This window comes from Sclerotinia sclerotiorum, genomic scaffold (assembly GCF_000146945.2).
Source record: "Sclerotinia sclerotiorum 1980 UF-70 scaffold_6 genomic scaffold, whole genome shotgun sequence".
NCBI classification, from domain to species: Eukaryota; Fungi; Ascomycota; class Leotiomycetes; order Helotiales; family Sclerotiniaceae; genus Sclerotinia; species Sclerotinia sclerotiorum.
Window position 1 is genome coordinate 840,456 of NW_001820830.1, and position 20,411 is coordinate 860,866.

The following is a 20,411-nucleotide window of genomic DNA, read 5'->3' on the forward strand; positions in this document are numbered from 1 at the left end:
CACAAATCACAAACCACCATATTTTATATCCAACAACTTCTCCACATCTACATCCACATCCTCATCCCTATCTAACCCTCCTTCTCCCTCCCTTCCACCCTCGCTGTACACTTTCCTCATCAATTCCTCAACTCTATCACCATCATCTATCCTCATTCCTACGACCCACCATTTCACAAACCTAATAGGTATTCTAGAACCAGTCTCCATAGACTTTCATAGCTCTACTTTAATTATTCAATACCTTCAATTTTTGGAAGTGAAATAATTAAATTTGAAAAATTCATCCTCTTCCTGTATTTAAAGTTTCTTTTTCTTGCGTTTATTTTCACTAGGTTGGTAGGTAAGATACCTGGAATCGGTATACTTATATTGAGGAATTCCCAATCTTTGTAGTCTTGTAGGTGAATTAGTGCTCTAAGACTGCAGTGCTCACTCTGGGTCCTTGGGTGCGGAGCTGTATATGGACTTGATGGTACATAATGTGCTTGGTTGGGTTACCCCTTTGTTTTTGATGATTAGATGGCTTTTTACTTTATGAAGCTTGTGATGATATGTTGGGGTAATTCAGGTATTATAGTAATATTCTCACGCGCAAGACGCAAAACCGGGTGTATGATAAAAAATCTTCTGCAGGGATCTCGCCCGGTCTGCAACTTGTTTGGTAGGTATTGAGAGTTGAATTCGTGGTTCTGACTATTGAGACGGAATTGGGACAGCAATTTAAGCTTCTCTTCATCATTCTCGACTTCATCGTGATGAGCTTTTGCACGTAGCATGCGGTGTTTATGGGATCGACTTACGAACGTATTTATTTATCTTGCACTTTGGGCACGAAACGTGGAACGTCAAATGGAAGTCAAGTCCCTCCTTCCTAGAGTCAGAATCTCGCAAATCTGATGTCTTGTCATTCATGATGTTATTCAATGGATGGAGGAATATAAAATACTTACGAGACAACTTAGATCCTATATATTGAACTGAATGGTAAAAGGTTTCTCTTGTAGTACTTCTGAGAGATGTATGCCGAGATACAGTCATGGAAGTGAAAATGTCGAATAACGTCCATAACATCAACCTCTAGTTCCTCTCCAATTATGGACGATAGACATTTTGATGTATATATATTTTAGTACATTCACTGGGAGTTTAATTAATGAATGTTGTGATAAATAGGCACAGATTTGCATTTACCACTACTCCTCTGGCATTTGAGTTTTAAAGAGTATCTGAATATCGTGTGACGAAACCTTTATCAAGAGATTAGAGGGGCTTAGATCTGTCTTCCGTTAGATCTTTCATTATATCTATTATGGCTTATTTGCAGAATGGGACGCTATTTCGTAAAGAATCCATTGGGGAAACTAATCTTTTAAAATAATACAATTTTGATGCAATTCGACCATTAATTTTTTGCATTTTATGGCGAGATGTTTTCTCTTTTCAAATATTGACTTTTCTTGGGATATATATTCTCCTAAATTTGGCCTTGATACTTTCATACAAGGCAAAGATGTCTACACATGGAAGAATTTTTCGGCTCTTCCTCAAGCTTCTTTATACTACCCAAATAGTTTAATATCACAATTTTTACAGAAAGACCAAAAAATCATCCTCGCCACACCTATCTCTTGCTAAGGAGTTTGACATACTATATTGACATCGATAAACTTAGGGCTAGAAGAAAATTACGTGTAATCTATGTCCAAACATAAAATGACGCACGAAAGCCGTATTGGCAAAGGCCATACTTAATCCTTTGAGGTTGGTTGATCTCCACCATAGAAGCGGGGAAGCTTCTGGCGTAATGCTAGATGATGGCTAGCTGTTGGAGAAACTTATATTCTTCAAACATCCAGGACTTACAAAACGTCTGAATTTTTCTCTTAAGCTACAAATTGTGGTGCTCTATGGGGTAGGGACCGCTTGATATGTAATTGAAATTTTTTTAACTCCGGGTAGTGCTTCTGGAACAGAGAGGAAGTCAAGATCTCGCACTCTGGGATGGGATGAAGAAGTTTGGGAGGAAACATTCCCGCTCTAGCTTAAAATCGAGGGGTAAAACCACAGCACTGAAACCATAAAACATAGGTATAGCTTCGTAGAAACAGGATCTGAAGAAGATAGAACGAAAGACCCCATAGACTAAGGAATAATTAGTTATCATGGGGCATGAAGAGCAAAGAGCTAAGCTTATGCAGACAGTAATGTAATTCACTTTACTAGCATCCTCGCTAAAAACTCCCGTTCGTTGAAAAACTAGGCTCGGATACCTACTAAGAGTACCATAGTAGTGTATAGGAGAGAGAGAGGCGTTTGTGTAGACTTGCTTTGATTTCCTGGGGGGTCTGTCTTTTTTTTGTAGGTGTTTTGTTGGGATTGAATCTGCAGAGAAAATGAGTGAGAGATAAGGAGATGAGCTTTCATCCACTGGCTTGATAGTCTTGTTGTAATTAGCGTCGTTTTAATGTTTGAACAGGGCAAATGTGCTTCCTTTAAAATGAGAATGCGAAAGGGATATTGATGGATATAATTGTAAGACTAACACAGGGAAAGTTCGAGTTGCTTGAAAAGCTCAGCTTGTTTGGAATATTCAGAGCATTTTGACAAATGCGGTATATTTGAGATGTTCAATGTTTCTAGATGATGCAGACAATGACCATAACAGTACACAGTGCCTTTACAAGATTTATGGTATTTGAAAAATTTAGTCCATTTCAAATTCGCAATTCTCTAAATATTGAAAGCAGGAATTCGGACTAAAATGGATTGAGTTTTTATGATGGCCACAGCACTTGCCGTGTCGGGTATCAACCGATCCACCATATATGGACGGGATTTCAGAATATGTATCAGAAAATTTAAACCTTTATTTTGTCTAGATATATTGTATTAGTTTAGGTGTAGTCATCTCTACTCTAAGTGCTCGAAACTTATGAACACTTTTCATGCCATCTAAACATTCTACATTCTACATTCCACACTCTATGACTTCTCAAAAGCCTCCCGTAATAATCCTCGTTTTATAGTTCTTAGGCGCAACAAACAGTCCCTTCGCTTCCACACAAACTCTCCCTTCCAATGTCTCCAAACGCCCCTCCACCCATCTCTTTCTCTCACCGCCTCCCTCCTCTCCTAAAATGGGCATACACCTCACCACATAAAATGCATTAGTAACACTAGGTTTCAGATATTGCATCGTCAATTGAGCAGTAACCCCTGTTCCAGCAGCCAATTGTCTAATCGCGCATCTCCCCAACGATTCATCCATAATCGTCGCTATTAAACCTCCATGCACAACACCAGGCCAGCCTCCTGTCGCTCCTCCCAAATATACAACTGAAATAAACTCTCCCGTGGTAGAATTATAGAATACTCTTTGATAGCCACCTATCGATCGAGATCCTCCCAATGGACCAGTGGTAAGTCGATGGGGTCGTTCTTCGGGTGTGAATGTGGAGTAGGCATCCCATGATTGCCAAATGGGGTCTTCCGTAAGGGATTGCACAAGTGGAATTTTTGAAGCTTGCGCGTGCAACCAAGAGGTCATGAGTTCGTCGGGAGGAGAAGATGGCTCGGGGAGTGCAGGGGGTGATAGGACAAGCGAGACATATTGTCCGGCTGTTAGTCCGATAAGGAGGAAGAGGGATGCATAGATTGTGGGACGGAGAGACCGTTTTTGTTTAGGTGATGAAGGTGAGGATGGTAACGAAATTGGCTGAGAAGGGAACTGAGACCGTAAATCGCGGTGTTGAGGTGATGAAGATGCTGATTCGGGAGTAGCATTAGTATTGTGGTTGATGGGTTGCGGGGGAGTTGAATATGATCGCGTGGACCACTTTGGGAGAAATTGTGATTGAAGCGATTGTCGACATCTTGATGAGGTCTGTGGTAGCTGTTGGAAGATGCTCTGGTAGGAACGGCATGCTTGAATTGGCAGCCGGGAAGCCATTGCGGGTATTTTCAATGACGATTCTTCAATCTCGTCTTTCAAGAGCTCCGACACAACTTTGGAAGCTTCAAATTCAAGGTGCCTCGGTCTATTATTTTATGCCTTACAAACAAGGCACGAACATCTCAAGAATATCTCAAGAATATCTCAAAGCTTATCCTGGAGACACGACAAGTTAAAAAATAAAGTCAAAACCAGCAAAATGGTCACCGAGGTTGGAAGGAAGGCAGTTTTTTCTTGCTGTTTGATTGGTTACTTTCAATCTGGTAGCAGCATGCTTGAGCTGTTTTGGTTCTTCAACAGTTGGTTGAAATATTACATTGGAGAGAGCTCGAGGTAGAAATATGCATCCACCCTTTCTTCATCGTTACATTTTTACTTCGTCTGTGATTGCCTATTTACATATACCGTCTTCGACTCAATCTGTGTCATCAAAATATCTATTTTCTGACAAATTTGGGGAATATCATGGTCAGCTAGATTCTGAATTCAAAGCGGCGGATACCACATAACGTTCATCCAACTTATCGAGACAATAGTATTCTCGTCGTTGATGTTAACTATTGGTGAAGCTATCCGTCGTTTATATTCTCATTCCCTAGCCCATATTCCTGGTCCGAAACTTGCAGCGCTTACATGGTGGTAGGAGTTCTGCTATGATGTTGTTCAGCTAGGTCAATATGTCTTCAAACTTCAGGAACTCTATAAAAGCTATTGTCAGTAGAAGAACAGCATATATACAGATCACTCCTGATACCAAATTTATTGAAGGTCTCATCGTCCGAATAACAGCTGAAGAACTTCATATTCAGGACGTTGGCTTTCTAGATGCAGTTTATGCTCCATCGGCCTCGCCTAGAAACAAGTGTGAGTATCAGCTGCGGACACTTAGAGTATTGGAGGTGTGGGAACGACAGCTCGCTACGACGTCCACAACAAGCGATGTGCAGCATTGAGCCCCTTTTTCAGCAAACGCAATGTTCTAATATTACACCTTGAACCATTGATCAACAAGAAGGTGGAACAATTATGTGAGATGATTGATAAATAAATCAAAGAACAAACCTCCATCGATTTATGATATCCTTTTTTTGCGTTTGCAAATGAATACTGCTTATTTAACGCATATGTGTTAACCTTATAAAGCTAATCCTTTGAATATTGTATCTATTTTGGAACAACAGATTTATCAAACGACCAGTTCTTCATCCATATCTTGAAGTATCTCACATCGGATCCCACTTCGGACTGTTAAATACATTACGCTCAAAAAATGGAAAATTGGCAGCATCAGAAAATCTTACAATGAGGCGGGACAAAATCACAAACACGATCACCCAATAATTCAGAAAAGCAGACAAGACCTATCACAGGCACATACGTAGAATATCACTTTTCCGTCTCTGATAACGATCACAACAAATTTACGGGCATAGTAGTTGTTCATTTTGAAGTTTGAGTAAAAGCTGTGATAACTTGTGGTGTGGACCTCATTTCTATTCGAATAAACTCCTGTGCCCTTGTCCACGCCAAGAATTTCATCGTACTGTTCCGCCGCAACATGTAACGCCAAGATTGCAAATCTTAAAGAATCCAGAACATTTCTTCAAAGGACCAAAGTTTCTATCTTGTAAGTCTTACTCAATGATGTGGGTAGACTTTATATCCCACATTCGACGATGATATTGGCCAATCATTTTCAACCGAGACCCTTCTCGGTCATCTCTCACAGCCACGAGAGTAGGGCGAAGTAGGTCGAAATTATGATCGCGTACAATAGGAATTGGATGCTGCACATACTTTCCATCGTTCCTCTTGTTTGGTCGTCATGGTATTCAATGCTCGGTATTTATAATACACACATGAGGTTAGATTTCACTTGGATTTCACAAGGTGCGGAGACTCTTCTGCGACCACTGGGCAATTGATAGTCGGAGAGAACTTCATGTCAGTCAGAAAAGTACTGTTCTCGATTGATATGTTCAAGGGGCAGATGTTGGAATTTACTGTGTGCGATGTCGATACACTTATGGTACTGGCGGGAGAAGAGCTTGGAGGGAAGTTTCTTAAGTCTATATTGGGTGAGCAGGAAAAAATAATAGATATTAGGTTGGAAATAGCACTAGCCTGATGATTCCCATTGATGACGAACAAAAATGCATGTATGGTTGGTTGGCTCAGTTTAAATGCCATGCAGACATAGCTAAGTGGTAGATGCATCAATAGGCGGAGAACAGTATAAAATTTATTTATGCAAATATTCCGAAAATGCCTTTTTGTATGTGGAATTAGTTATGACAACTGAGAATTGAGAAAATGTCCATAAATCATTACATCCCGATGGTAAGGGCCATCAGACTGGTCTAGGTAATAACCATTCCCTATGTCTCACGCGTTTCTTCTCCTTTCCCCCTTCCGTCCACAATTCGTATTCCTCATCCTGAAAGTCCCCTTCTTTGAAACCTACCTTCTCTACTACTCTCTGACTGGCAATATTCTCAGGGTCTATAGCCGCAACCAATGTGTTCCAGTCCCCCTCTCCTGTATTCCAGTTAGGAAATTAAGATACTCATGACGGGTTTCCTATTCACATACTCTCTTTGCTCCAATATAATCCCAAGAACAACTCCATAGCTTCAGTAGCATATCCTTTACCATGATAGGCAGCATGTAGACCGTAACCAACCTCAGCGCCATGTCCAGCTTCGAATCTTATCATTCCAATTGCGCCGATTAACTTGGGCTTCTCATCTGCCGAAGCAGATGATGTCGGACGCAGTAAAATGGCATAGTTTTCAATCCATGGCTTTTCAGGACTCGGCGTTCTTTCGATCATGAATGCTTTGCTCTCGGCGAGAGACTCGGTTGGTTTTCTACAGTGATTGAGAGTTAGCAATGGCTGGGAAACTTGGGCGCTGGTAGATCTGGCAAAAATTAAAAAGAGCGCATCTTACGTCCATGATTGAACTCGCGGATCAGACATCATTTCGTGATAATCATCAAGATGTTTATCTGCAGACAATGGCTCTAGCCAAAGTCGCTCAGATTGAGCTGGGTATTGTGCCATTGATTTCTTCTTGGAGGTATATTGATGGCTTTCTTTCCTCATCCCTCATTATTTATAGAAGGAACATAACTCCTAAAAGTTGATGGCGCTTGAAATTGAGTCATCGTTAGTTGTGAGTCAGCGCCCATACTCTCGAACATGATCTTACAACTCGATGATTCCGAAGATGATAATGACAGTGCAGTGACAAGCAGTACAGTCAGAGTGGTGGAGTATCAATAGTGGAGGGGTCGTTTAGGGTAGGGGTAGTTGCGCTTTGGCCACGGGCTGGACCTCGTTAAAATTATAGTGATGTAGGGGATGGAGCAGGAGCACATTAGTCAAAATGTCTGCACCTGGTGCTGGACCTCACATATCAATCGTAAGACAATTGCATTGCCCGGAAAGTAGAATCTATATGGTTGACAGATAATCTCATGGCGTTTGAAGGAAGCCCTTAAAATGTCAAATTTAAAAATATTTGAACACTCCTTGCCCCGGGTTCAGAAAAGCGACCAACGTCGAGGAAATTGGAGCTGCAAAAGAAGAATGTTCGAGCAATCGTTAACTAGCGATGTTTGTGCCAAAGTTTAGTCTGAATAGAGAAGTGCAAGGACGTTAGGGATATACTCATCCAGCCAGTATGATTCACTCCGTACCAATCTATCCGCTGCTGTCATGATTCTATTGTTTGTGCATACATTGCTGCACTACCATAAAACTCAGTCTGTTATTGATATCGTTGCATGCTGCTGTTAACGATGTCCAATTTGCCGGTGTCGCTTTTAAAGGTATGGATATCGTTGTTAATCTTCTAGAATGATACTATATGGTTGGGTGTTTGGGTATCTCCACCTCCCAGTATCGGGCGACAGCTCTCTGATGGATGCATTCTTTGAGTGACATACTGCCATCCTGGATGATGTGCTGCAAGCGCGGATGATTGTCGATCTGCTAATTCGTATATGAGATGACAATGTCCCTGCCATAAAAAGACCCAACTTCTATTTGTTCTGGAATTCAGCGTATTAACTATCTGGCAAGTATTCCCATAGCGAAATCCAATACTTCGAGGGATCGAAGAATGGGCAACGTATGCGAGGAAAAAATGGATCTGATTGGATACATGGTAAATAATGAAGAAATGAAGATTGGACGAGAATAGATACATGTATAAGTGTTCTACCATCCATACAAATAATGATATCATACTTAAAATCTAACCAAACCTAGGCATCCAAGTTCAATCGTTCTAACAAGGTATCTATCTTTCCAAGTAATGTCTGGTAGTTCATGGCATCTGCGGCGAACTCATCACCGGCGATCTCGCCATTGAGAGTTCTGATCTGTCCATTCATCGTTGAGTCAAGAGCAAGAGCTTCATGTCCGTTCTCATCCACGTCTTCACTCATCATTTCTTCTAGACCAGAGTCTTCAAATCGAAGTCGGAATCTTTCGGAGAGATAGAAGCGAATACTAGAGGTAAGTCAGTTGCATGTTTGCGATATGGGCAAAGGAATAGGAAAGCATACTCGTCAAGTAATTCAATAGTGTCAGTCTCCTGTCTCTTTTCAATCCTAGCTGCACTCTCCTTGATCACCGCCTCAAACTCTGGGTCATCAATGTAATATTCCAAATTGTATGCCAAGTATTTAGCGCAGGTTTCTTCTAGTTTTTGAACTCTCGTCAACCATGCAGCTCTCATAACATCGAAAGGATTGATGAGCTCCACATTTGATTCAGGAGTCTTGTTTTGTGTAGGATCTGCTAGCGTACCCGTACCCATTCCAAGAGTACTGATTACTACCGCAGCTTTGGTTTTGAGTCTCTCAATGAAAAATGTATCAGCTGCGAAAAGAACATCCAGCGCAAGATCAAGTGGGATATCAACGTTGTCTGTATAAAAGTAGTCGAGAAGAAGCTCTAGGACAGCAGGGGAACAATCGACCGTTATGACATGCAAATATTCACTAGGTTGAGCTTCTAAGAATGCTGAACTAAACATGGTGTGGAAGTATTCTGATCGAATAAGCATGGCTCGGTGGGCTGGGTAGAGCATTGATTTTCGAGGTTGACTAGTTGATGTGGCGTATGATAATGAGCTTGTTGGACCCACAGGTATATCATTCGAAGAAGCACTTCTGTTACCTATTGGCGTTTCTGGTCTAGAGCTCAAAGCCTCCTCCGCTACTAAATCTTCGTCTGCCTGCAACAAGACGTCCGCAAAGATGGCATTATCCTTAGTCCACTTTACATCCTTAGCCTTTACACTGTCGATATGTATCTTGTGCTTCAAAACATGTTCTCGATACCAGTACTCCATCTGGTCCCTTCCTCTTGAAACTTCATCCTGACGCCTCTGTCGAGCCATCCTCTGATCACGTCCACTTAGAGGCCCTTCCCATAATGAATCCATATTCAGCTGGAACTGCTTGCCGAGCTTTTCAATCCCCTTGAAAACATCCACCTCATTCACAGAACTATTGTATTTGAGTCCAAGGTCCGAAGATACTTCTCCCATGTATAAATGACGAAATGTAGCCTGTAAAGATTCTATTGGTACTGATGAGGGAAATTTCCACAAAGTTGTCTCCGAGACCGCAGAAAGCTTTCCTTGGAAATATGGTGACCTTGCAGAAAGTATCATCTTGTGTAAATTCCATGATTCTAATCCGGCTGTGATGGTAATATCCGAAGTCTCAGGTGTCTGTTTGGAAAGAAGAGAAGTGATATGAGAAGCGAATGGTTGTAATGGATCTCTCGACTTCGAATATTCGTACTTTAACAGAAGGTTTCGAATTCGATCGTTCAATGCATTGTATAAACATCTCTCTCCTTGAAATGTATCTCGTTCACAAAGAGCTCCGGCTTCGAGAAGTAGCTCAACAACATCATAATGTCCGCAAAGACTTGCCTTGAGTTTGTCAGCGGGGAAATGTACGAGGATACTATCTGGCTTACCAAGATCAATGGTGTATAATCAAACAAATCTCTAGCATTGATATTGATTCCGGGAGTAGTAATTGCTTGCTGACATCTCTTAACATCCCCTAATCGACTAGCTAGGCAAAGCTCTTGGAATTCAGGACTGGTGTCAAGAGGACTATCATCTTTCAACTGACCCTCTTTAATCAATTGATGTTCGTCCTTAAGTTGAATTTCCAGTTCATCTTTTCGTTTTACCATTGTGTAGGATGTGTATAAAGAGGTTGTTATATAGGTATAGCAAGTAACGTATATAGGTAGCAATGAGCAATGAAGAGTGAGTAATGATGAATATGGAGTATTGGCAGATGAGGATATAAATTGTGGCAAGGCCACAAATGGAAGCTAGCTGGCTTATCGATAAAAGATTTAGGGTGATAAGGTGATAAGGTTCGGATTTAAAAAAACATTTTGACAGTCCTCACCGCCTTGATAATCGGTATGCAAGAATCCCCGGATGTAATTGGTTGCAGGCGGGAATCGTTGGCTCAGCAACAACTCGGACAGCTAAAGTAAACATTAAAACATTAATCAACTTCCTCGAAAGAAAATCATCATCTTCATCAACACTCCAAATTAAACGACAAAACATCACCAACCAACGAATACTAATGTCAATTGTTTTCTTTTCTTAGATCAATGCAAATTCTCCCTCTTTCTTGAATATAATACTTCCGGAATCATGTCAGAGGAAAGCAAGTATGAAGTTTTGGAGAAGATAGGTAAGTCTTCAAATACTGAAAATATTGAAGTGGTTCATATCCAATGTTTTTGTTACTCCGTTGCGTCGAATTTGATTAAAACTAACATAATATCTTTGATTCTGTAGGACATGGTTCGTTTGGTATCATTCGAAAGGTGCGAAGGAAGAATAATGGAGAAATTCTATGCCGGAAAGAGATCAACTATATGCGGATGTCACAAAAAGAGCGAGAACAATTACAAGCCGAATTCGCCATTCTTTCTTCACTCAAACACCCAAACATTGTTGGATATTATCACCGAGAGCATCTGAAGTCCAGTCAAGACCTTCATCTATACATGGAATATTGTGGAAATGGAGATCTTGGTAAAATAATCAAGGATTTACAAGCAAGGAACAAATACGCCGAAGAAGGTTTCGTTTGGAGTATATTTGCACAATTGGTTTCGGCCTTGTACAGATGTCATTATGGAGTCGATCCGCCAGAAGTAGGAAGTAATGTTATGGGATTGGGGAATACCGCCAAACCACAAAAGCCGGCGCCTGGTGTCATGATTTTACATCGGGACTTGAAACCGGAGAACAGTGAGTCCTTATCTATACATTCACCCGAACCTTGTGCTAACATTTATAGTCTTTCTTGGTGAAGGTAACTCGGTAAAGCTTGGTGATTTTGGTCTTTCGAAATTAATGGAATCTCACGATTTCGCTTCTACATATGTTGGAACTCCATTCTACATGTCCCCGGAGATCTGTGCCGCCGAAAGATATACATTGAAGTCAGATATTTGGTCTTTAGGATGCATCATGTACGAGCTTTGCACACGGGAAGTCCCCTTCAACGCAAAATCACATTTCCAGCTGGTGCAGAAGATCAAAGAGGGTAAAGTCACACCAATACCAAGTATTTATTCGCCAGAACTTGCATCCGTTATCAAAGACTGTCTGAGAGTCAACCCTGATCGACGAGTCGACACCGTCACGTTACTCAATCTTCCCGTCGTAAAGCTGATGAGAAAAGAAAAAGAGGTTGTAGAGCTCGGCAGACTTTTGAGGACGAAAGAAGAAATGGCAGCAAAACAATTCAAGGAGCTTGAAGAGAGGGCAGAAAAGCTTGAGGCCCAAAAGGTTGCTATGCGAGCAGAGATTGATTCATCATTGCGAAGAGAATGGGAGGTAAAGGCTCAATTGGAGATTAATCGTTTAGTACAAATAGAGGTGGAGAATCTGCAGAAACGATTTGAGGAAGAGGTCCGCATTCGAGTTGATGAAGAATTACAAAGATCAGCTACCAGCTCTCGATCATCAAGTACAGACGATGAATCTGGCTCAAGCTCTCTTACCGCAAGAGACTTAAGTTCGTCGCAGAATCTTACGGACTACTCAAGATCATCTGTTGGTAGCACAGGCGATGACTATTCAACGACTACAGACTTTACCGATCACACAATGTCACCAGAGCCCAGCAAACCATTCAAGAAATCCACCCGAACACCATTTTCTCGAGCACAAACAATGTTCAACGGGCATGGAACTCCAATGGATATCGAAATGGCCGATCCTTCACCAATTTCTATTGCCTCCTTGTCACTTTCTCCACGTCGGAATAATACTACGAAGGCTCCTGGAACTAATAGAAACATCTTCGCCGCTGCAAACGCAAACGCCGAGACCCGCTTACAACCTCTTCTTTTAGATTCCGATTCTGATGATGAGGATGATCTTCCAGTACCCTCACCTACACGACCAAAATCTAAAACCAATCTGTTTGTAAAAGGTGCTACGAGGCCGCACCTCATTTCACAGCGTACAGTACCGTTGCAAAAATTAAATACTCAATCAAATTTGCCGGCATCAAAGAATCCTAGCATTGATTTGAGACAACCGAGTGGACTAGTTAGCAAGAAAGAACCACAAAGTCCGGTAACTAAAAGACTGTCGAAGATTCCAAGCATGACAAATCTATCGAGCAATGATATTGCAGCAAGTCCAACACGAAAGCCAAGTTTGACGAAGAAATTAGGATCGGAAGCAGACTTACACAAACAGGCGATGAAGAACAATACAAAGACAGGAGGTGCAACAATGGTCGGACGAACTCTCGTCGAATTAGCCCAAGCTCGTGCAGGCGGAAGACCAATCGAAATGAGCCCTAGTGGAAAGGGAAGATCATTCGGAGTGAGAATGGTGGAGAAGGAGAAGATTGAAGGAAGATCAAGGGGTAGTCGATCAAGTATTGGTGATATGGAACCAACGGTGTGGAACCCTGATAGGGATGAAATGCCAAGTCCATTTTTGATCAAGAATAGATATGCAGGTGCCGCTGGGCGTTCGAGATAATTTGATTTCGAATTGCTTTTGGTGCTGGATTTATTCGGGGATGAAGGAGGGCATGTGACAAAAGTTGTCAATCAAGTGGCGGTCATAATAACGAAACAAACACCACAACTAGTACTTTTCCTTTGTAAACATGGTTCATGAGGAGTAATTTGGTACATCAGGATTGGATTGGCGATGAGTGATATACCTGTTCGGCGTTTTGTATTTCGCAACATTCTCATTTTTTACATAGAATTTTTTTACTGTATCAAGTGTACGGTATTTCATTTTAGGGTTGGTTGGATAGGTGGTATGATTAAATTGGGTTTGGATAATGATAACGTACTTGAGTTGGTCTTTTTTGGAGCCGGTGAAGAGACAAGTGGATTGATGGCAAAGGAATTATATACATGGATAAATGGTATACTCAATAGGGTGTAGAGAATCCAAAAGATATTTATTCTGCACATGTGGTGTTAAAATGTTATGGATGTGAATCTTAAATCGTGGCAGAATAGAATGCCCCTTTGCTTCCTCGCCTAAGTATTGCCCCACTAATTTGTTATGTCTTTGGAATACTAGTAGATGTTATGTAAATCTTGGATCTTGAGATAAGTAGAAAGATATAAAGGTGTTCATTATTAAAGATTTATCTTCTTAGAATTCTCATTATATACCAGCGAGCGCCGTGATTTAACTATAGAAGAGAGCATTGAAAAAATATTTGTTTAACAAGTATTAATATTAAAAAATAAATTATAATCTAAATAATCTAATTAATAATAATTCTTGATAAAGGAAAGTTTTGCTTATTATTTATTATTTATCCCCTTTATTTATATGACCTCCAACAATTAAATTTAAAATAACGACAACGTTTATAGATTCCTAAAAGAGCACTTACTTGTTACATTGGTTGGAGGCTATAAACTTGATGGGAAACATTTCAGAGTGCATCATTGCAATAAATTTCTTGGAATTTCACATTCTATCATGCCAATATTATTCCCATCTCTTTTGAGAACTCTGCTGATAGGTAATAAATGCTACTGACAGTTCTGAGCTCTACATCTTTATACATGATGCTAAACGATTCATCCTTTACAAAAGAACAGGAATTGAGCCAGCTCCTCTTCGGATATATTGCCCAGCTCTTCTTTTTACTCTAGAGTAAAGTGTTATTCGAAAGACATTTGAAAGAGCTATCTCTAGTTGGGTTCATAAAATATCAAGGACGCGAATCAAATTGGAGTGCTGAGCTTCAAACGCTCGAGGGTCATTTGCATTCGGTTTCGTCGGTGGCCTTTTCGCTGACAAGATGGTAGCTTCAGGTCAAGTAAATGAATGATTTTCAAAGCTAAGAGAAGATATAGAAGTTGAATAAATTTCCAATCCTTAATGACGTGTTCCAAGGTTACACCATTGCAAACTAGGGGCATCGAGTGTTACGAAGCGAGTACCCAGAAAATAGAAATCCCGCTACAATCTTCACAAATCCTTTTTTCAAGCACCATCAATTGAAGCCTGTAGCTGTCTGGAATAATCATCAAGAGTGACTTGATCGGGGTCGCTAATGTACGCGGCCTGGCGGAAGTTGTTCACTATATTGAAAAGTTTGTAAGCTGTTGTAAAAAAGAAAACACATGGTAGGAGGGGAGGAATGGAGGTGTTCAAGACATACCCTCAACCTTAAGATCATTCCATGCGCTGAGGACACCCTCCTGTGAGATTTCCTGCAATTCTGGCAAATCTGTTTCGTCAGAGTTCTCGGCTACAGCATCCTTGACCGCTTTGAGATCCGCAGCGATGATGCCCCAAGCTCCGACCATTTCATCAATGACAGTGATGGCTGGGCCAATCAGTGCTATCAAAGCAGACAAATCTTTCTAAACAGACAAGAGAGTTTAGTGAATGAAAAAAAGAAAATGAGGGTTGGTGGAGATTCATAATTACATCCATAAGTTTGAGACCAGCCACCAGCATGTTGTCAGAAGCAAGTTTATCCTGGTCGTTCTGAAGAATTTCCTTCAAGGCATCAATTTTTACCTTCATTACGACTGCTCTCTCTGTGTAAACACCAAGAACAACTGCTGCACAAATGGTACCAACTGGAAATCTGTACGGTTATTTTCATTAGATAAGGGATTATTGAATGACAGAGGGGTTCTATAGAGGTAACAGAACTTACACGGTGGCATAAGCGGCGGTTGTTGCAGCAATTATAACGTCTAAAACCCGTTCGTCATTGTCATTCTGTATGACGTCTAGAATAGATTGAGACTCACCTTGCTCAAACTCATCCTGATCTTGGTCTATTTCCTTGATTTTGGCGGCGATAGTAGTCGTGAGTGTATCAATATCTCCACCTTCTGCAGCTAATTTGTCATTGATGATTTTGTCTTTTTCCTTGAGAGCTTTCTGATCACCCCTGAGCTATTCTTCGAATGCCAATAAAGATTTTTTAACATTCGCAGCATCTGTCTGAAGCTGAGTAATTCCAGCAACTTGCCTATTAACAAGAGCATTGATGACGGTCCGCTTGTTGCTGATGACCGTTTGGTTTTGATCGGCGATGTCTTTGTCCAACTCTTCGAAAAGGATTTTTCCATCTTTAAGTATGTTTGCATAGTATGAGCCGGCTTCTTTACCGCCCGCTTTCTGCGCAAGGGCGTACATAGAATCGGCCAAGTCAACGATGGTTTTGTAAGTGTCATTTTTGAAGACTACACAATGATTTTTGCACTTTGGACTATTAGTGGTCGTGAATTCGAATGTTCAATTATGCTTACAGTAGCGTGAACTAATAGAAGGGGGTCAATATATTCCTTTAGACGATTGTAATCGTCTGTTTTCATGTTTGTGTGATTCATATATTCCTCCTTGGTTGTGGAAAGAAAGACTCCAGTCCACTATGAGATTGAGATCAGTATTTTCTTGTCAAGTAAAGACAACATTCATAAAATAAAACTGTTACTATGTATATTGGGGTGAAGCAAAGCACAATATGAGAGTCTAGATAGGCTTACAACAAATCTGAGGAGTTTGTGGACCTCTAGATTGGTCAATAAAGAATGGCCATCTTTATCGACAAGACCTTCTGGCTTGAGGGTAACTTTGGGAGTAGGCATGATGCTTAAGTTTGTAATAGGATTTCTGACTAGTGTGTGAATAAGGCAGTGTTGTGGACTTGCAATTTTGTAGTTAAAATGCTGGAAAAACTTGGGATTTGTTCTCCTTTTCTAGTCAATTTACTCCCCAGCATTCACACATAGGCTCTTTACACCAAACACATTTCAATTTGCAACACTTCCTTGACGTTTATCTCTTATCTGCTGTGTTCAACACAAAAAGCCTCTTTTTCAATTTTGGAAGGGGCAAAATGAAACGGAATACAGCTGAGGGGAAGTTTGTACATGGAATTGCGTGAGGAGAACTCAGTGACAAATACTGGTATCCTTTGAATTTTTTTATTCTCAAATGAAATGGAAGTTGCAATTAATATACGATAATTTCATATGCAGATGGATGTTTTCAATGTTGTGTTGAATGGACCCATACTCCTCTGTCTTGGAAGTGAGGAGAAAACCCCAATGAAAAAAGACTCTTTTATCATTGAGGTGATACTCTGAACGAAAAGTAAACTCAGCTAGTCACAACTCCTGTTGTGTTGAGAGGAGACTTGTCTGTGGTGAAAGAAAAGTGATGAGGAGAAAGATATCATGGGCGGGAGGACGGTTTCACAGTGGTAATCTTTACTACCGAAGTACGAAGAGATAAGATTGTCTTTTGTGTCATCCCTTATCCTTCAATTAGATGCTCAAGTTTAAATTTCCAACCCGATTTGTTAATTAATAATGCATTTCCGGTACTTAAGTTAGATTAATCCTTTTCCTTTTCAATCACAGATAATTATGATCGAAATAATTAACCGAATATTTTACCCAGATAGTCAAAGTTACATCAGAAAGGTTGTAGAACAATCTAATTGTGTGAACGAAGTGAATGACTTCAATTCAATTACTACTGTAATAAAGAACTAAGCGAACGCGAAAGAGACTAGCTCTTTTAGTAAGTCTATATAAGACTTACTACTTTCAATATGTAGCTAGCTCTTTAGACAGAATACAATTAGACATACAGGACCTACGTAATCCGTGGGTGCTACGTCTTCCGTATCCTTCTCGTACCAACACTAATATAGGAGTCAAAGTAAAATGAATTTCTTTTTAGTCATAAGTAATTGTAATCGAGATATTTAACCAAATATTTTATCCGGATAGCCAAAGTTACATGACAAAGGTTGTCGAATAGTCTGATATGGGGGTCCAAGTAAAATGAGGGATTTTGAGTACCAATGAAGGCGGTTTTAAATGTATACATGTAACGCATCATTCAAACCAACAAAAGTGTTGTGCTCCCTTGTAGAAGTGATTGATAGAAGCTGTATGTAAAAGTAATGGAAGTTCCATCCTGAAAGTTTTGAATAATTCAAATCGAGAGCTCACAAGATTATCTAGGCCAAGTCTGTCAAAATGAGTTCCAACAACGATGTCCCCACAACACCTGAAGGGTGGAAACAGTATTCAGAATCAAATTCTCTGCCAACCATACCTCAGAAATCAAGTGTGGGAGTTAACGGATTCAAAGTGAGTTTACAAAGACGGTAGATGTTGTAGTTGCTAATAAGTTACAGTATGTTCAGCGAGACATATATGTTGATGTCCCAACTGTGCTTGCATCTGCTGCGAGTGCTAGGCAAATCAGTATATACGCAGATGTACTTGCATTCCCTTCACCAAACATTGACATCGCGGTTCCGAAGTTTGGGATTATCAAGTTTATCACCCGGGTCGTATCAGGAAGTGGACCGCTTCTCATTACTCTTACCCCAGCGGCTAATGAACAATCTGCTTTCCTCATTTATGGGTCAACCTTTGACCAACCAATCTCGTTCAAAATCGGCTCCGATTCCCCAGTCTCCCTAAATCTTTCTCCAGATTTGGGGAACCTCGGTGCAAAGATTATTCTCAAGAACGGTGTGGCGACTCTTACCTACTTGAGTAGATATGTCGACCTTTCCGTATCCGACGTTGAGTTCAGCAAATGTTTATCGACTCAAATTCGTATTGCCTCGATTCTATTCTGGCTGAAACCAGCAATTGCATTGTCTTTGGCTTCTCATGTAGCTAGAGCAACTGCTTCGTCGTTGACAGGCGCTCTTCTCAACCTTCAGGCGCATGCTTTGGGACAACAAATTTCGGCATCAGCCCTGACTGGGCCCAACATGAATTACGCACCGAGTTTGTCGCTTGGACTATATAAGATGGTCCTTGATGGTGCTATAGCAACAACACTTGCTTTTGAAACCCAGTACAATCGTTTCTCGGATCGCCAAGCTCAAATTGCGGACCAAAAGTTGGCATGGAAAGCCATGCTTGACCAAGAAAATGATGCTGTCACTGTCCAGCAAACTCTCGTCAGCAATGCTTTAGCCAGATGGGATAGCGCGACAGATATCTTGAACAACGCGGAAAACACTATGCAATTTCATCAAATTGTGCTTAAAGAGAAAGAGGTACTTTTCTCGTCAGGGATCGAACAATGGAAATTGCGCCAGATTGAGGGGGCGATTTTTGACGTATTCAGAGCCGTCATTGGTATGTCTGATATTACCTTCATCATCCATAAGCGATCGTGGACATGAAAGGCTTACTAAAACTTCTACCAGGATTTTCCATCGCCATTGGTGAGTTGGCTATTGGAAACCCCACAGGCGCGGCTGCCGCACCAGCAGCGGCTGCCTCAGCAGTGACAACCATTGCCAAAGCCGCAGCTGCAGGTGCAACGAATGCATTAATTAAGCCCGACACACTCAAGGCTCTCAAAGGTGGCACCGAGGCAATTTTCAAGTTATGGGATAGTACAAATGCCATAGTGACTGAAGTCCGGGCACAATCTACCCGTGTGCCTTCAAGCATCAATTTGAATCCCGCAGGAGGTGACGTCTCGGGCGACGATCAGGGCAGTGCTGATTTGACATCTATCGTAAGTCTCGCGGCATGGGACGATTGGATGTTACAGGTAGACTCGCAGCTCAGCTTCGCCATCGCGCAGAAGATTGAAGGTGCCGGGGCGTACCAGCTTGAATTGCGTCGACATGCAATAGATGGGAAACTTCTTACACAGGCACGAGCTCAAGCCGTCAAACTTGGTATATACTCCATAATTGACTCTTTATGAGACAATGCTAATATTAACGTGTGTTTTAGGCCAGGAGTATCTTCAATTATGGCTACAATTGCATGCTACGCAGGCCAATGCAGCTCGTCTTCAACAGCTCTTCGACACGTATCAGGACGAAGAAGATATTGCTCTTGAAGCACAAAGCTATTTTTATGATAGACTTTTGATGCTTCGTACTAGTATTATGATCTACATGAGAGATGCTGTGTGGGCTTACAAATACTACACGCTTAGTGACAGCTCGATTACACTAGACCCCCTTAAATCCACATTGGCATATCAACAGGACTCGCAGATGATTGTACAGGAAGTCACTATAAGCAAAGAAAGATACTCGAGTGATGTTACAAGTGAGTCAAAGTACCCAACTCGTGAAGAATTCAAACTTATTTGCGTTCATTTAGCTTTTATTCCTACCATTTTGACAACTGATGTAAGCAAACATCACAGAGTATGCAACGAAAATTTGCTGATTGATTTCGCTTCCAGCTACCACTGGATTATGCAACCAGTGTTGTGACCGCTCTCCAGTCATCCTCCAATTCTGTCGTCATCACACTCTCGCCGAATATCGTGAATAGAGATCCCAGCTCACAGAATCTTCCACCAATCACCGGACCCTTCACTGACGGTTCTATGTTCCGCGTCTCTGGTATGCGCGCGTTTATCCTTGGCGCCGTACCCCATACATACAAGAATAATACAGCTCTTGTGCGGCTCACCATATCCACATCCGGCGTATATGCCGATGTGCAGGGCGATAATGTGTATGGCTTTACAATAAAGGCCCTCAATCGACCTTTTGAGTATCTTATGGCGCGTGACGGTACACCTAGTCTCCCGCCAATCAAAGACTCAATTATCAAAAGTCAGGACTATGTCGATCCTACCCCATTTGCGCAGTGGACAGTGAAGATACTCAATCCACAGGACTTTGATTTGACGGGCTTGACAGGCTTGAAGTTGTATTGGGAGGGTAGTGCACGTTTTAATGTTCATTAGGTCAATCCTCGAATCAGTTGTGAATATCAGTGATCAAATTCTGATATGGATTAGTCCCTGCAATTTTTTACCCTAGTCTAGTACCATTTCAATACTATTTGTTATCCAATATATACTATATCTTGTTGAGAATATGGCTTTTATTTTAGATGTGTAACTAC

The 20,411-nt window shown here is 41.1% G+C and overlaps 9 protein-coding genes across 9 annotated transcripts; 4 read left to right on the forward strand and 5 right to left on the reverse strand.

The window, feature by feature from the left end:
• Window positions 1-6: 6 nt before the first annotated feature.
• SS1G_05153 (predicted protein) lies at window positions 7-915 on the reverse strand (the record flags this gene model as incomplete). The annotated part of the gene is made up of 3 exons (XM_001593675.1): window positions 7-103; window positions 437-503; window positions 804-915. The coding sequence occupies 3 exons, from the start codon at window positions 913-915 to the stop codon at window positions 7-9; spliced, it is 276 nt and encodes a 91-aa protein (XP_001593725.1).
• Window positions 916-2,995: 2,080 nt separating this feature from the next.
• SS1G_05154 (hypothetical protein) lies at window positions 2,996-3,952 on the reverse strand (the record flags this gene model as incomplete). Its single annotated transcript, XM_001593676.1, has 1 exon — window positions 2,996-3,952. The coding sequence occupies one exon, from the start codon at window positions 3,950-3,952 to the stop codon at window positions 2,996-2,998; it is 957 nt and encodes a 318-aa protein (XP_001593726.1).
• Window positions 3,953-4,632: 680 nt separating this feature from the next.
• On the forward strand, window positions 4,633-5,003 carry SS1G_05155 (predicted protein; the record flags this gene model as incomplete). The annotated part of the gene is made up of 2 exons (XM_001593677.1): window positions 4,633-4,819; window positions 4,870-5,003. 2 exons carry the CDS (start codon window positions 4,633-4,635, stop codon window positions 5,001-5,003), a joined length of 321 nt encoding a protein of 106 aa, XP_001593727.1.
• Window positions 5,004-6,305: 1,302 nt separating this feature from the next.
• SS1G_05156 (hypothetical protein) lies at window positions 6,306-7,061 on the reverse strand (the record flags this gene model as incomplete). The annotated part of the gene is made up of 3 exons (XM_001593678.1): window positions 6,306-6,493; window positions 6,548-6,825; window positions 6,907-7,061. 3 exons carry the CDS (start codon window positions 7,059-7,061, stop codon window positions 6,306-6,308), a joined length of 621 nt encoding a protein of 206 aa, XP_001593728.1.
• A 283-nt stretch (window positions 7,062-7,344) lies between these two features.
• Window positions 7,345-7,592, forward strand: SS1G_05157 (predicted protein; the record flags this gene model as incomplete). Its single annotated transcript, XM_001593679.1, has 2 exons — window positions 7,345-7,380; window positions 7,428-7,592. The coding sequence occupies 2 exons, from the start codon at window positions 7,345-7,347 to the stop codon at window positions 7,590-7,592; spliced, it is 201 nt and encodes a 66-aa protein (XP_001593729.1).
• A 635-nt stretch (window positions 7,593-8,227) lies between these two features.
• On the reverse strand, window positions 8,228-10,184 carry SS1G_05158 (hypothetical protein; the record flags this gene model as incomplete). Its single annotated transcript, XM_001593680.1, has 3 exons — window positions 8,228-8,474; window positions 8,531-9,912; window positions 9,960-10,184. 3 exons carry the CDS (start codon window positions 10,182-10,184, stop codon window positions 8,228-8,230), a joined length of 1,854 nt encoding a protein of 617 aa, XP_001593730.1.
• Window positions 10,185-10,665: 481 nt separating this feature from the next.
• On the forward strand, window positions 10,666-13,026 carry SS1G_05159 (hypothetical protein; the record flags this gene model as incomplete). Its single annotated transcript, XM_001593681.1, has 3 exons — window positions 10,666-10,705; window positions 10,813-11,271; window positions 11,321-13,026. The coding sequence occupies 3 exons, from the start codon at window positions 10,666-10,668 to the stop codon at window positions 13,024-13,026; spliced, it is 2,205 nt and encodes a 734-aa protein (XP_001593731.1).
• Window positions 13,027-14,508: 1,482 nt separating this feature from the next.
• On the reverse strand, window positions 14,509-16,133 carry SS1G_05160 (predicted protein; the record flags this gene model as incomplete). Its single annotated transcript, XM_001593682.1, has 8 exons — window positions 14,509-14,606; window positions 14,687-14,891; window positions 14,959-15,121; window positions 15,194-15,233; window positions 15,291-15,438; window positions 15,523-15,747; window positions 15,795-15,914; window positions 16,032-16,133. The coding sequence occupies 8 exons, from the start codon at window positions 16,131-16,133 to the stop codon at window positions 14,509-14,511; spliced, it is 1,101 nt and encodes a 366-aa protein (XP_001593732.1).
• Window positions 16,134-17,537: 1,404 nt separating this feature from the next.
• On the forward strand, window positions 17,538-20,250 carry SS1G_05161 (predicted protein; the record flags this gene model as incomplete). Its single annotated transcript, XM_001593683.1, has 5 exons — window positions 17,538-17,651; window positions 17,699-18,662; window positions 18,734-19,216; window positions 19,275-19,681; window positions 19,738-20,250. The coding sequence occupies 5 exons, from the start codon at window positions 17,538-17,540 to the stop codon at window positions 20,248-20,250; spliced, it is 2,481 nt and encodes an 826-aa protein (XP_001593733.1).
• Between the last annotated feature and the right edge of the window lie 161 nt (window positions 20,251-20,411).